At 45.4% G+C, this 13,975-nt stretch overlaps 1 protein-coding gene across 1 annotated transcript in view; it reads left to right on the top strand.

Annotated features, from left to right (window-relative positions):
• RAPGEF1 (Rap guanine nucleotide exchange factor 1) overlaps positions 1-13,975 on the top strand; it is a 90,709-nt gene that overhangs the window by 59,251 nt on the left and 17,483 nt on the right. The window contains exons 10-12 of the mRNA XM_050907807.1: positions 29-231; positions 2,774-2,932; positions 12,342-12,623. Coding sequence (XP_050763764.1) covers positions 29-231; positions 2,774-2,932; positions 12,342-12,623 — 644 coding nt within the window. The remainder of the gene's footprint in view (positions 1-28; positions 232-2,773; positions 2,933-12,341; positions 12,624-13,975) is intronic.

The raw sequence follows: 13,975 nt of genomic DNA, 5'->3' as shown, positions 1-13,975 counted from the left end.
GTAAGTGTGACCTTTCTTTGCATTGCAGTGATGGCGTATATGCAGTTTGTGGAAGACTACTCAGAACCACAGCCGTCCATGTTCTACCAGACCCCTCAGAACGAGCACATCTACCAGCAGAAGAATAAGCATCTCATGGAAGTCTATGGGTTCAATGACTCCTTTATCAGCTTAGACCCCTCTCAAGATCTGGCACCTCCTCCTGCTCTCCCACCGAAACAACGGCAGCTGGTGAGTGACATCTGTGGTGCCCTCCCCGGCAGGGCACACCAGCCTCCCAGGAACAGCTCTGTTCTTGCTGCTCCTGTTTCTGGCGGGCTGCGGTGGTGGGAGGATGTCTCGTTGGTGTTACCACATCGTGCTCCTTGTCATCTTGTTAACATGTTTTTAGGCATTTTGCATCATCTACTTTGAGCTCCTTTCTAACACCACATTCAGACTGTTCCCCATAAGCTCTGAAAGTCCTAAAATGCCCTAAAAATGAAACGTTAGTCTTCCACATGGCATGGCTGAATCTGTGCCAGACGACAGGCCTGTGTAATGACAACTGCTTTGAAGATTTTGACACACTGGGCAACATGATTTTCAAGAGATTGCTGCACTGTTGTTTCCAATGCTGTTTTGAAACTGTTGTCAAGGATGCCACTAATAATAACCATTTAAACATAATAACTGCTTTTATGGCTCAGTCTTTGCCAGAGCCACAGAACTTTGGTATAGCCATTATTTAACTCGTGCATGTTTTCTCCACATCAGTCCCCTTGTGTGATTCAGGATTTTACCTGTTTTTCAGTGTTCTGCTGGCCCTCCCAGACTGCCAGCACAAAAAGGCACATCCACATGCGTATATGTGTTGGGTGGTGGGTTTAACAGTACAGCGAGTGCCATTTTCCACGCGGGGGATGAAATCCTGGCCTCAGTGATGGCAGCAGCAGTTTTGTTTCCAACCTCAGTTGAGCTGGGATTTTGCCCTATTTCTTTTTAAGGGTCTTCCTTTCTTTTCTCTTTTTTTTAACTCCAACCTAGGGGTTTTGTTTATATTAATTATCTGATTTGCTCTATTTAAAAAAACCAAAAGCATCTTTTGTGCTGATGTAACTAACTTAAATTGGCCATGGCTTTAACAAAACAGGAGGAAATGTGGGAACAGAGCCATGGTCTTACCATCATGAGGGCAACTGTTGCAATATTTCTTCATGTTATCTGTGCTAAAGTTTGACTGTCCCAGGGTGCTACTTTTTAATCAAATGGGAAAAGCAACCGAGAACTCTAATTTTGGGATTTGCATAACTATATTCCTGTGATGCAGGTAGGAGTCCTAAAAAGATAAAGTAACATTTCCAGCTAAACTAAGCTGAGTGTTATGCATTATTGTTTTGTGGGGATGAGACCTTAAAAGCCCGTGTCCCATCTGCTCTGCAGGGACACTGAAGAGTCTACAGGACTCCTCTCTGAAGGATCAAGCAGTTCTCCAGAGTCTGTGGTCCCCTTGTCAGTGTGATCCTTGCACTGTCACTTGTACCTCGTAGTCCCTTGCCCTACCTCCTCCTCCTAGAGGTGGCTACACTCTAGTGATAGTTTCCAGTGATAGTTTCCAGTGGTGACTTGGTCTTACACGGTCATGAGAGAGGGTGTGTAAAGCACAGATTTACGGTAGCCATTGTGCAGAAGGGAAATTCTGCTCCTTTTCTGAATTTGCCGACTGAAGCAAAGCATTTCTTTGCTGCCCTTTAATCATTATCTGGGCAGCCAAGATGTCACTGGTTTGCCTGCTGGGCATTCTTGTAGTTTTGCAAGCTGATACTATCAAGGTGTTGCTTGCAGGTCCCCGGAAGCAAAGGTTTCTTCAAGTGCAGCCTTCCACCCTTACCTTCATCTCTGTTGGGAGAGTGGTGCAAGCAGACGATGGCTAATTCAACAGTCACTGTAACAGCCACCAGACTCTTGTTCCTCTGCTCCGGCTGCCGTGAGAGTTTCTGAAATAGCAGATCACACAGGCATGGGCTGCTCTAGCAGTAGGCAAGTTTCGCTGGATGGACTCCTCTATAAAATAATAATTAGGAAGTCCTTTCTTGGGAGCTTCAGATCTTATTTATGAAACATCGTACGTTATATTCAACAAGTCAGAGCTGAGAGCCTAGATATACCTTAGCCTCCCTCAGACTCCTTACTATAGTGGAATTCAGGAGAAATTCCTTAATACTATTTGTTGCTTACAGTGTAATACCTCCCTTTTGTGCAAATGATATATAATTTTGGATTGGACTGGAAAATGGCTGGACATCACTGTTATCCAGTATCTCAGCAGTACCAGTGAGGGCTCATAGCTCACACTGGAGAGACCAAGTTCCCAGTCTGCAGGTTGCCACAAAAAATAGTAGTCTGCAAGAATTGGCTGCTTAGCAGCCAGAAGCAAGAGCCAGTTCCTCCTTTGGGGATCTGCCCCCCGCGCCATGGGGAAAAAAGGGCAGCAAGGAACGGCTTTTCTCTCCCCACAGCAGCTGTCCATGGGTGAACTGGAAGGGGGAGGCGGGAGTTTATTTTTAAGGGATTTGTGAAACAAAGAAGATTTGAACTGTTATTTTTGTCATGCCTCTTGAGCTCAAGAAAGGCATATTGGTGTGTCTGGCTCTGATGAACTGTATGAATAGCTGTTTGTTTAGCAAGCCATTATATGCATTGTTTTACAGTTAGCATTTATCCTTTATTCATAGCCTTTTCTGTGCTCTCTTTCTTTGTGTCTTCTGTCTCTTGCTTTCTTCCCCCTCTTCAGCAGGCCTCCTATGCTGCCTCTTCTTTCTCTTCTGTCTCCTACTGTGTCCAGCAAACTAAAGTGCCCTTCACCCCCGAGGACACCGGTGCCACTCAGGGCCTCACTATGTCAGTCTCTAACTCCTTTCTCAACCGGCACAGCTCCTTTCCTGTGCATTCGGTGAGTTGCTCTCCGCACTTTAACACGTGTGCGTATTTGTGTCGGTGAAACGCTTGTGTGCAAATTCTGTGCTTACGCGCTCGGTTGCAGGTAAAGGTGAAGGTTCTTTTGGGGGCTTTTGAACTCATGTAGTAATCAGCCAGGTGAGAAAAACTGTGTGTAAATCTTACTAAATGAAGCACAGGGGAGGTGTGGCTTTCATTACTTTATATACACATCAGTATTGACATTTGTGGCGAGGACTGAGGAAGGAGAGCTGGCCTGTGTGCCCAGGCATACTCCTTTGACTACATGTTCCCCAGGCTGCACATTGGAGCTGCAAAGTCTTTTTGTTCAGTTGCATAATGTCAGCAAAGTGGATGAGTCGATTAAAGGCTGCTGTGTCAGTCTGGCCTTGGAGAAATAACAAGATGCCGTCCCCGAAATACATGGATTTAGTCAAATGTATGGAACAGTGGCTGCAGCTCCTTCATTTTTTTTCTAGAAAATGGCCTCTACCAGATCTTTCATCTCATATTTGCTTGTCTGCTTCCCTTCACATCGCCGTGGTCCCAGACAAGCTCAGTAAGCTTGTATGATTTGCTGACGAATGAGCAGGGTTTTCTCTCCTACAGCACTTGTGAGCAGTCTGAAGAGAGAACAGACGGAGGAGCTGAGAATGATTTAAATCAAAATAAGAATAATCTTAGAGCACTGCTTAAATCTGTGATCAGCTGCTTAAATTAAATGGTAGTAATAACAAAGTGTTAATGTAATGAAATTAAATCTAACCATGGGATTCCAACAGCTCATCAGTACGGGGCTCGTTTGCATGTAAAACTATGTGGTTATGCTCTGATTGCCGTGTGATGACAACTGAGAATAGGCTATTTTTTAACAGTGACCTGGATGTTTAGTAAATTAGACGACTTCTGGAGAAGAAATTATCAGACAAGACTTGAGAAAATTCAGAAGTGTTCAATTAGTTTAATATTAAATATTTGAAAATGGTATCCTCCCACTGTGCCACTGCTATCTTCCCATTTCAACACTTATTCTAAAAATTAGTGATAATCGTGGGTCCGAAGAAGAAGAAAGTATTCAAGTACTTTACAAGTAGTGCTACTTCACAAGCAATGAATTAAAGCTTTTGGCTTCCATTTGTGTGAGAGAGCAGTATCATAGTTTCGCTGCACGAATGGAAAGGCTGAGGTGTGGAAAGGTTAGTGCTTGCATAAATTTGTGGTAAACAGTTTTAAAATTTGAAGTAATGCAAAAGTTCTGAATTGTGTAGCTCTCTTGTTTGATAGTGATCCTTGCAAGCAAAACACAGAACTGTAAGACCAGGTAAAAGCACTTCACTATTTTTGTTTTAATTGAGAGGCTATAAATATGATAGTATAATGTTCTAAAAATATGTGGGCACTTTCATTTAAAAAAGCGTCCTGGTTGGATTAAATGGTTACTACCTACTTAATTGTTCTGACCTGGTCTCATCTTGCTTTGGACTACATTATTGTGAATATATTATTTTATGAAATGTTAAAACTATTTAAAAATCCTTACTCGTTTTTGCAAGGATTTGGTGAGGGGAAAATAAATGGCTGGAGCATGAGGAACAATGAGAACAATTAGGCAGTTCACTGTGAAATGCACAAAGAAAATAAGCTGAATTAGAAATGGTGATTTTTCCATTAATGCCTTTGCATTATGATAATCTCATAGTTGCTCCTGACTCTAGCTGGTCTACTTTTTTACAGGCAAAAATGAAATTTTCACTATGACAGTGTCTCTTTGTCTCCGAGCTGCAAAATACCAATGTCCTTACATGCATCATAGCTGACCCTTGTAATACCATAACCATGGTTTATCCTATTTTCCCTATCCCTAATAAGACAGAGATGTGAAACAGCTGTCAAGGTTTGAATCATTTCCAGAGTGACACCCTGCATTTCAGCACTAAGAAGGACCAGAGCCCCTATTGCAATCCTGAGCATTGTCTGGAAAGACCGGGCAGTTTCACGGGAGGGATGCCACGAGCTGCCCCAGTAACGCTTTAAGCACATCGCTCTGCTCCTCTTATTCTCATATCTTCATTTTTTCCTCTCTCACCAGAGAAGGGCCACTCAAATGAGCACTGTGGTGAACAATAAACCTGTTAAAAAATAAGCATTAGCTTTCTACCAGCCCCTGCAAGGGAGTTAATACTGGGGAGAGCACACCTTTTGCGTACCAGCCAACTGAGGAGTTGACCTCCTGTGTACCCAAATATCAGTGGTGATTATCAAATCTCTTAAAATGATATGTCTCCTACATTAATTGTTATCCATTCCGTACAGGAAGCAAAAACCTCCTTAGATCGATACCAGGAAGTCAGAGCTGATAAACGAAATGGCTGTTCATTGATCCAACGTGAGCAATGCATTGCAGGTTTGCCAAGCGTAGCCAATTTTCAGAAAGTGCCCTGTGCTTTTTTTCTTCCCTGGAGACTGGCCTGGGGTGGACAGCAGGAGTCAGTCCCCGAGGAAAGACCTGGCCCTGTACACATCTGTTCACGTGCAGGCAGCAGGAAAGCCGAGCCTACACCATGTGTTGCATGTTAGCCCATTAGCTCTGCGCTCCAGGTAAAGGACTAGTACCTTACTACTAATTTACAGGGCTTAAAAAGACTGTTTTCAGACAGTGTTTTGAAGCAAAAAAGAGGTGAAGTTCTTCAGAGCATCTTTAATCTTTTAATTTTTGATGTATGAATTTCTTTTCTGGAGCCCTGACTTTTTTCTTTCTGATCAGCGCTGCAGACGCTGCTGTAGTCCAGAAGCCACCACTGCTCTGTCAACCCACTAATCGCGCTTTTCCCTTCTTTGCAGGAAATTGTGTCAGAGGTAATAGCTTTTACTGGATAGAGGCAGATCTTGAGCAACTGGATCAAACCTCATAGGTTTGGCAAGTTGAGCTTGTTTTTTACCGAGTCTGATTCGCGTCTGGCCTCTGTGCCAGCAAAGGGTCGTGTTTGTAGTGTGGGCTGATACTGTAAGGAACTGCAGCATCGTATTCCCCATCCCATGCACAGTTAAGCCATTAAGCCCCACATCGGTGGGACAACTGGATTGTACTGTCAAGAATCATTCTAGGGATTCCCATCTCTTTTGAAAGTACTTTCTGTTGCTAAACAGTGGGAAAGGTGGGATGCAATAAGAAAGCGTCCTTCTTGGTGATTGTTGGCAGTAGTTTTTCTCTAGCTGATCACCTCCCTCCCTTCTTCTTGTGAAGACAGAGATACTGTCCGTTGGTTTATTAACTCCTTGTGCTGTTTGACTGGAAATGGGTGGGCAGGTATCCGAACGGCAGGAATCAAATCTTGAAATCTCGTTACTTCCTCGCAGCTGGGGAACTCTGCACTGACAGAGGAAATCAGTCTGGTGACAAGCTCTACTGCTGTCCGTCCACGTATTTTCCCCCAAAGACTGCAGAAAGTCTTGCATTCGGTTATAGCTAGGAAGCTTTTGCTCGCTGAAACAAGGAACACAGTTGTTTCTCCAGGCTATGTACATGCCGTTAGTGGAAATTTGGCTGCATCCTCCACTATGGAGAAATAACTTGCCTTTCTCAAAATGCTGTTTTTTCTTACGTTTTCTTTTTAATTAAGAAACTTTTCCAGTAATTTTCCAGAAACCAAATTGGCTGTTGGATTCCAGCAGAAGGCGCAAGTGATTTCCTTATGAAAGCTCTAGTTCAGCACTTCAGTTCTCACTTGTTCCCACTGTTCATGAGCAAATTGAGCAAGCGCACAGAAAATTCACAGCAACTGTTTTCCTTTCTTGTGTGTGCACTAAACGTATGTTCAGGAAAAGGAGGGTCAGATAAGTGTTTAAAGACGCGCGCAATGCAGACATGTGCTTCGCATGTTTTCCCCGCCTCGCTCCTGTTCGTGTAGCTCACTCCAGCCTGCAGCACACGCCACAGCTCTGGCCCTCAGCTGAGACTGAGCTGGTTTGATTCATATGGTGGTCCGATGGTGGCAGCCACGATCAAACCGGGACTGGGAGATCATAGTGTGTGAGTTCGTTTCTGTCCTAAGCAGGGTTTGGCTCCTTAGTCTGGAGCAGAAGGAAGGGGAAAAAAAGATTTGCATCCATTTAACCAGCTGCTGAGGTATAGGTATTGTTTTGCCTTTCCTGTTTAGTGTTCCTTCTGTGTTTGTGTTCACTTCCACTGCCCACGACAGGCCTGGACAGTGGTATTAATAGTGCTCTTGCATGCTGGCATCACTGAATCCTGCTTCTGAGAACCACTTCCTCCGGTGGTTTATACATTTTTCTTGCAGTTGGAGCACTACCTGTGTCTGTGCAGGTCTCTCTAAACAGTCCCCTATTGACTTCATAGGTCACGTTTGTTGTGTGACTGACTTTTTAGGAGCCTTGTCTTTGTCTCCAGGCTCTGCCTTTTAAAGATCTGCTTGCTAGATATGGTGGTATTGTCTACAAGCTAAACAAGAGTTGATGCTGTAGGTGCGATCAGATTGAATTCTCCTGATAGTTTCAAAAGAGAGATGCATGATAGCATGGTTAATAAATCTTGCAAATGTTTTCTTTCCCCCCTGCCCCCTTATTTGTTTTGTTGCAATGATGTACAAGAATCCCTCTCACTTAAGAAGTTTGGATTTTGTGTTTTCTCATGCAGAAGCAGGGGGACCCTTTCCCAAGGGAACAGCAAACCCTGTCCATCCATCTGCTATGCTAACCATCGCTTAAAAACAGGGAGGTCAGCTGTGCAGCCAGGTCAGAGTCTTTGCTGAGAAACATTCAAGCATGAGGAGTTGCTGCCTTTCCTGTGGCAGTGCTTGAAGCCATTCTGTTGGCAGCTTGTGTTTCCAGCCATTCATTGTAGGAGCATTTCCTTCCTCATTAGCAAAAGTACCTGGAAGCCCGGCATTGTGTCATGAGATAGGAAGTCTTTTCCAATAGTTGTCTATGCAATTATATTCTTAGGGTGTAGCAGTTTTGTGCAACACCCACTATTTTGTGAACATAGTTCTCGGCTGTTAGAATTTGGGCATCCAGTTCTGGCATGTTGCTTGTGTTGCTCTCTTAATAGCATTAGCAGAGGAGATCTAAAAGATTGATCCTTTCCTCTGATAGCTTCATGTTTTGGAAGTCTGATGCTTTATCTGATCTGGGAGTGTCTGACAGGATAGCATATTAATTTGGCAGAAGAAGTCCGTAGGGTAACTGAGAAGGCTGTGCTTAAAAGGTAAAGACTGTGTCTGCTGATGCTGCAGATGCTCTGACAGCCATATAATTGAATTCAACTTTGAATTTAGGATGGAGACTGCTGTTACTTGCAACCAGTGACTCCCTGCATATAAACACCCTGTCTCCCTGTTACTTGTGGTCAGCCATGCCTAGTGAATGTAGAGGAGCGTCACTCTTGAAATAAGTTTTCTATTAGAGTGCTTATCTCCTGCCATCTAATCCAAATAAACGGTCGTAATGTCATTGACCTTTGGGACATCCTGTAACACTGCTGCTAATGACGGAAAGCTGTTCTAAAATATTGACCATTGCAAAAAATCAAAGGCAGCAAATTGAAAACGTTGAAAGATGCCATCTCTGGAAGACCTCTGTGTGTCATGGTGTGTGGTAAACATTCAGGTCCAGGCATGTTAGCTTCCTGCTGTTCCCAGGAGACAAGAGTGCTCCAAGCTCAAAGCACGCTTTGTGGAAGTACTTCCCAAGTGGCAGACAGGGTTTTTTTAAAATCCACTTTACTGATGAGAGGAGAGGGATCTCTCTCTTCTCCCTGTGTTGCCCATTTGCCGTTGTAGGTCAGGATCACTCATGCTGGGAGACAATCTTCTGGTCCTGTGGTGGGAGCCTAGCAGCATGGCCGGAGTTTGGATAGAGGAAGGCATCCTTTCTCAAATGATCTGGTTGCACCCTGCTTTCTAGCTTTCCCAGAGATTATTTTGAAGTACTTCACTTAAAGCAAAGCCATGGAGTAGGAGGTTGTGTCAGTACAGCCATAACCAAGGCCTTACTGACCCTGCAAGAAACTTCTAAGAAGCAGATTACAACAAGCACTGATTTGTTTCCAAGATAAACTGTTGCCTGTGATTTCTTGGGGGGAGGACTAGAGGATGACTGGTTTGCTTGTGACAGTTCTGTTGAATGGACTGTCCCCTCCCAAAAAAAGTATGTCTTTTAAAGGATGACAGGGCTTCCAAGAGATGTACAACACCCAAACCCCATGGAAGCCGTTGCCGCAATTCCTGCTGCAGCTGCTGGCTGGGCTGGGCTGGGTCAGACGGGGGAGCAGCAGGAATGGGTGCCATATGGACATCATCTCCACCGCAGGGTGTTTTTTTCTCCTTTAAAAGTATGCTTCATTCTTGGCTCTTGTCCCAGCACGGCTGCATAGCTGGAATTCCAGAGCTGCTTCCAGGCTCCGGAAGAAGGAGGGGGCTCCCTGGCTCGCTTTCTACAAGATGCAACTTTACAACAAGATTGGAAGTCGAGAGCAGTCTGGCTAATTAATGCCAGCACACCAAAGGCTTCGCTGCACTGTTCCCTTTGTTAACAGCATGCTGAGAGCATGTCTGTGTCGTTAAACGATTGTTCGCGGATCACATAATGAAGATTTAATGCATTTTCCTGGGTACCTGGGCCTTAAACCGGCATTTTCAACACATCTCATGCCAAGATATTGTTTTGAAAGGTGTATTGATGAGGCCGAGGAGAGATGAATGTATAGTGATTGTCAGTAGTAATGTATCCGCATTCAAACTTTTAAGATTTATGCAATATTATGTTATATTTAGGTCTAAATTGCCTTTGAATTGGGATTAATGTCTCTGAAACTCTGCAAGGCAGAAGCTGTGCAAATTTTCCTGCCCCAGAAGCAGTAATTCATCTCCCCGAGCTGCTAGCTCAGCCTGCAGGCAGTGTACCAGGCAGCGTCTCGGCTGCCGAGCCTCGCGGCCGGCGTTTGGCCTGAGCTAACCCTGCCAGCACTATCACGCAGCGTGAGAGCTTCACGGGGTGCTGCCTGTCCCAGAGTGACTTGATTGAGGACAGTAATTTCCTTTCACTCGTGCCCTGCACGAGCTCCACTGCTGCTTTGCAAAAGCCTGGCTTTTTCTCTGGGTTTGGCAGGTCAGAGACAAAAACCCTTGGGACTCCTCGGTGGAAGATGTCCATCAGCTACAAAGTGAAGGACAACATATGCCGCCTGTCTCATGGGTGCAGGAAGCCCAGCTCTAGGGGAGCTGGCACATAGGTTCTGTTTGAGCAAATTATTTCCTTTACAGGAGCAGAGGATCTTGTTATCGGGACAGCACTTTGTTGAGTGCCTTCTTGAGCCATTGCAGCCGTGGTTGGTGGGAGTACACGTTCTCCATCCGCTTTGCTCCTGTTGTTTTTTTGGGCTTTAGCCTGGGACTTGGGGCAATAGTTGGCATATTAGCACCGGTGAGATCATGAAATACCAGGGAGACGGGGCAGGCATAATGAATCTGCTGAGCCAAGATGATGTCATGAGCCTGGCGTCTTACGAGGGATTTAGTGTTTTGTGCCATGCAAGTGAAAATGAATAAATGTAGAGCATTTATCCAGGCAGAAAGTAAATACAGAGATTAGACTTGTCATTGTTACTGAGGCAGCACCAAAAGCTGACAGTGTCCCTGGAGCCAGGGCTGCTCATCCGGAAAGAAACAGGCAGGAAGAGAGAGGAGCCTGTCCTAGAGCCAGTTTCCTTTTAGCCACAGGCATGTGGTAGGGATTTGCATTTTAATTACTTTTTCAGTAGTCTTTTAAGCTCTCTTTCCAAAGCATCTCCCTCTGCTCCTCTGTATTATGGCCTGCAATTCCTTTTGGGCTCCCAGAATACAGCCAGAGCACTGCCGGACTCCACACACGGCTGAGAGTAACCACTCGAGGATTAAGGTGGTGGAAGGTAAAGTTTAGCCATTGAGCTTTAAGTTTCCTTTCCTTTGTAGTGGGAAAGCTTTTTTGCCCAGGCTTCTGGCCCGAGGCTGTTCTCAGTTTAGATTTTTAAGCAGGTAGAAACAAAACTACCACTGCCGAACTGGATGCTGCTGCCTCGGCTCAAGTGACAGACTAAGCTTTGCTTGTTATCACCCGCTCAACTCTCCAGAGAAAATGTAGCCTGAATTCTCCGATTCATGCCTTTGTTTCCCCTTCTCTTTTTTACATCACAGCGGTGTCACTTTTCAGCCTGGTTTGAGCAAGTTGTGTCTGTGCTTCTTGAGAGCTCTGTAACGCACCATCCTTCCGCAGCAGATCACTCGAACAAGCAACCGCCACAGCTTCATTTCAGCGTGGGTTTTTTTGGACGATGTGATTCTTCCTTCGGTCCACTTGGCTGTGACACAGATCTCGCTAGTGCTTGAGCTCTACAGGTTTTTAAATAAACTCCTCTCCAGCAGGTTTACCATTATTGTCTTTTTTTTTTTTTTTTTTAATGGGTGTCAGCTTTGTTTTGGACTTACCCTGATGGCAAATCTTACTAGCACCAGATGTTAAAAGGGTTGCTCTTGTTTTTCTTGGCACAATATATTCCCACTGCACCCTGTTTAATATTATCTGAACAGTAATCTGATGATTAGGAGAGAGAGTGAAATAAAGCTTTACGCAGATGATCTCTTTTCATCTCTTCAGCTGACTCTTCGAGGCACTGCATTAAAGGATCGGTTTGATACGGAATTCATCGCTCCTGAGGGCAATTATCATTTTTGCTCCCTATGTTTCTCAAATGGGAAGGAGTAGCAGCATAATCTCCTTTATGCTTCAGTGTAACTTTGAAGACAGTATCCAGCCACTCCTCCCTGGGAGCTATGTGTTCTGGAACAGACTTGACACAGTAGCTGTTAAATTACAGGGCTGGAGCACACGGCATCTTAAATTTGGATCCTGTGGAAAATCCCAGAAAAGCAATAAGCACTCGGAGTACTTTTCTCTATCTAGATATTTCCAGCATGCTCACAGTCGTGGTTTCTGTATGCATTCGCATCCTTTCATCCACGCAAGTGATTTTCAGGGTCACTGTCATTAGCAGTACTGAGATATCCAGGCTTTCCCCCTGCCTAGCGAAGGCTGGATACCTGCAGGTAAACACCCTGGTGCCCACTTCCCCTCTGAGAAGAGCTGCCGAGCTGCTGTTCGTGCAAGAACATGCCTCTCTCCGAAAAAAGCTGGCCGATTTGTCCCAGGTAGCAATTCCTGCTCTAGCGTGTGGATGATAAAATAGTGCTGCCTCTGTTCAGGTTGGCCTCTTGACGGAGAGGTGCCTGTGTTAGAAATGCCTTGTGCTGTCACTGCTACACTACTGCCGATCTAATTACTTTTTCTTTTGTCTGTCTCTTTCCTTTCCCCATCTTCTTGTTTTTTGTGTTGTACGTCTCTGCATCCTGTAGTACAAATCTGTGTTTAGGTCCTACTCCCAGGACTTTGTGCCTCACAACCAAGTCTCCATACCTCCTTTCCTCTCTTCTACCTCCTCCTCCTGCTCCACCCCACCTTTTCCGCCCGTCCATCCGTCTCAGAGCTCTGACCTAGCGGTGCCCGCCGCAGCCAGCCAGTCACCCAGCACTGTGGATGTGCCAAACTCCTCTTCTCAGGAGAGCAGCTTTAATGGGAGTGCTCCTGTCTGCCTTCCTTCTGAAACCTCTTTCACTGATTCTCTCCAGACGCCTTCGGTGAGACTATCCAAAGAGATAATGCACCTTAATGCAAGGCTGGGTTTATTTGTTTTTTAAAAGAAAATGTCTCTTGTATTAATACATGCTAAATGTGATCTAGTCTGGTTTCCAAATGTGTGTGTGAATTGCAGAGAGGTAGTTTCATATAAAAATGGTGGCTAGAAAAAATGAACAACCTCAGCAGGTTTGAGAAAACGTTAGCACATATGCAGGAAACATAAAATGTCAAATGCTGGTGAAGGGGAGAGGAGAAGTTGCTGTAGCTTCCTGCGATTGTAATACAAAGCTGAGAAAAGGTAAAGGAGTGTGTTGTGAGGTTGGTTGTTTCTAAACACGGCCTCCTAACAGTGGTTCACATCCTGCCGTTGCTGCCATGGCAGGATTTGGTGATTGCTGCCCTGCTCCCTCCTAAGTCACTGGTGAGCCCCAGGAGCAGTGGGTGCAGCCCAGTTCTGTCTCTCCTGTGCATAAACCTGTTGCTCTCTCCAGGCTCCTGCTCTTTCCAGTTACCAGCAGCCCTAGCTGTGCGCTTGGTGGCAGTGCACGTTGGTGCAAAGCATCACATGTTGGTGAAGTTAGACTAACGCTGTTCCCACATTGATACGGCACTACTAGTTTGAGGTCCCAGATCAGTTTTGCAGATCTCTGAGCAGGTTTGTCCACTACAGCTACTGTTTTAAACACCTCGTTTTCAAGGCAGTTCCTCTTTTGTTTGCTGCAAAGCCTAGAGTTGGTGGGATTAGAGCTGTCAGCGCAGTGCATGCTAGTGCTGCCTCTTCACAAAGTTTGGAAGAGGGATGCTGATTGCAGAGTAAATGATCAGGTTTTCACACTTTGGACCTGACCTTGCTGTTGCATCTTCCTTGTGTTGGGTCCTTGTTACAGCCCAGAAGCCCTCGAGTTTGGTTTAGCCTGGCGTGATGGCTCTAGTCTGTGCTTGTAGCATACTTTGGGAGATACATTTGATACTCTCTGGGCTGCAGAGCTGATCTGCATTTAGCAGCAGGACTACAGCGCGGGTAGGACACGCACTTGTGTGTCAAGCTCTGAATGCTCAGCTTCCGTAACCTTGAAATCCGCACGTGCATGTTGTACCTTTGCAGTCTCACATGGAGTCCACGGCAGCACTTGCAAAGCAGTGCCTGCTGCTGTCCTGCTGCAACTCAGGGCCTTCGGGATAGTCCTCAAGAACCAGAAAATAATTACCCCCAGGAAGGTACAGCCTCGGTGGCCGGTGTTGGCCGCTGAGCCGGAGGAAGGGCTCCCAGTTAGGTGACAGCAGCCGCCGAGAGCACTTCTCCTCCCAGCCCGTGGGCACGTGCTCAGTTAACATTAAGTGCTGGCGGGGG

This window comes from Gymnogyps californianus, chromosome 18 (genome assembly GCF_018139145.2).
Source record: "Gymnogyps californianus isolate 813 chromosome 18, ASM1813914v2, whole genome shotgun sequence".
Classification (NCBI taxonomy): domain Eukaryota; kingdom Metazoa; phylum Chordata; class Aves; order Accipitriformes; family Cathartidae; genus Gymnogyps; species Gymnogyps californianus.
The sequence above is the reverse complement of the archived record's forward strand: the minus strand, read 5'-3'. Positions and strand labels throughout refer to the sequence as shown.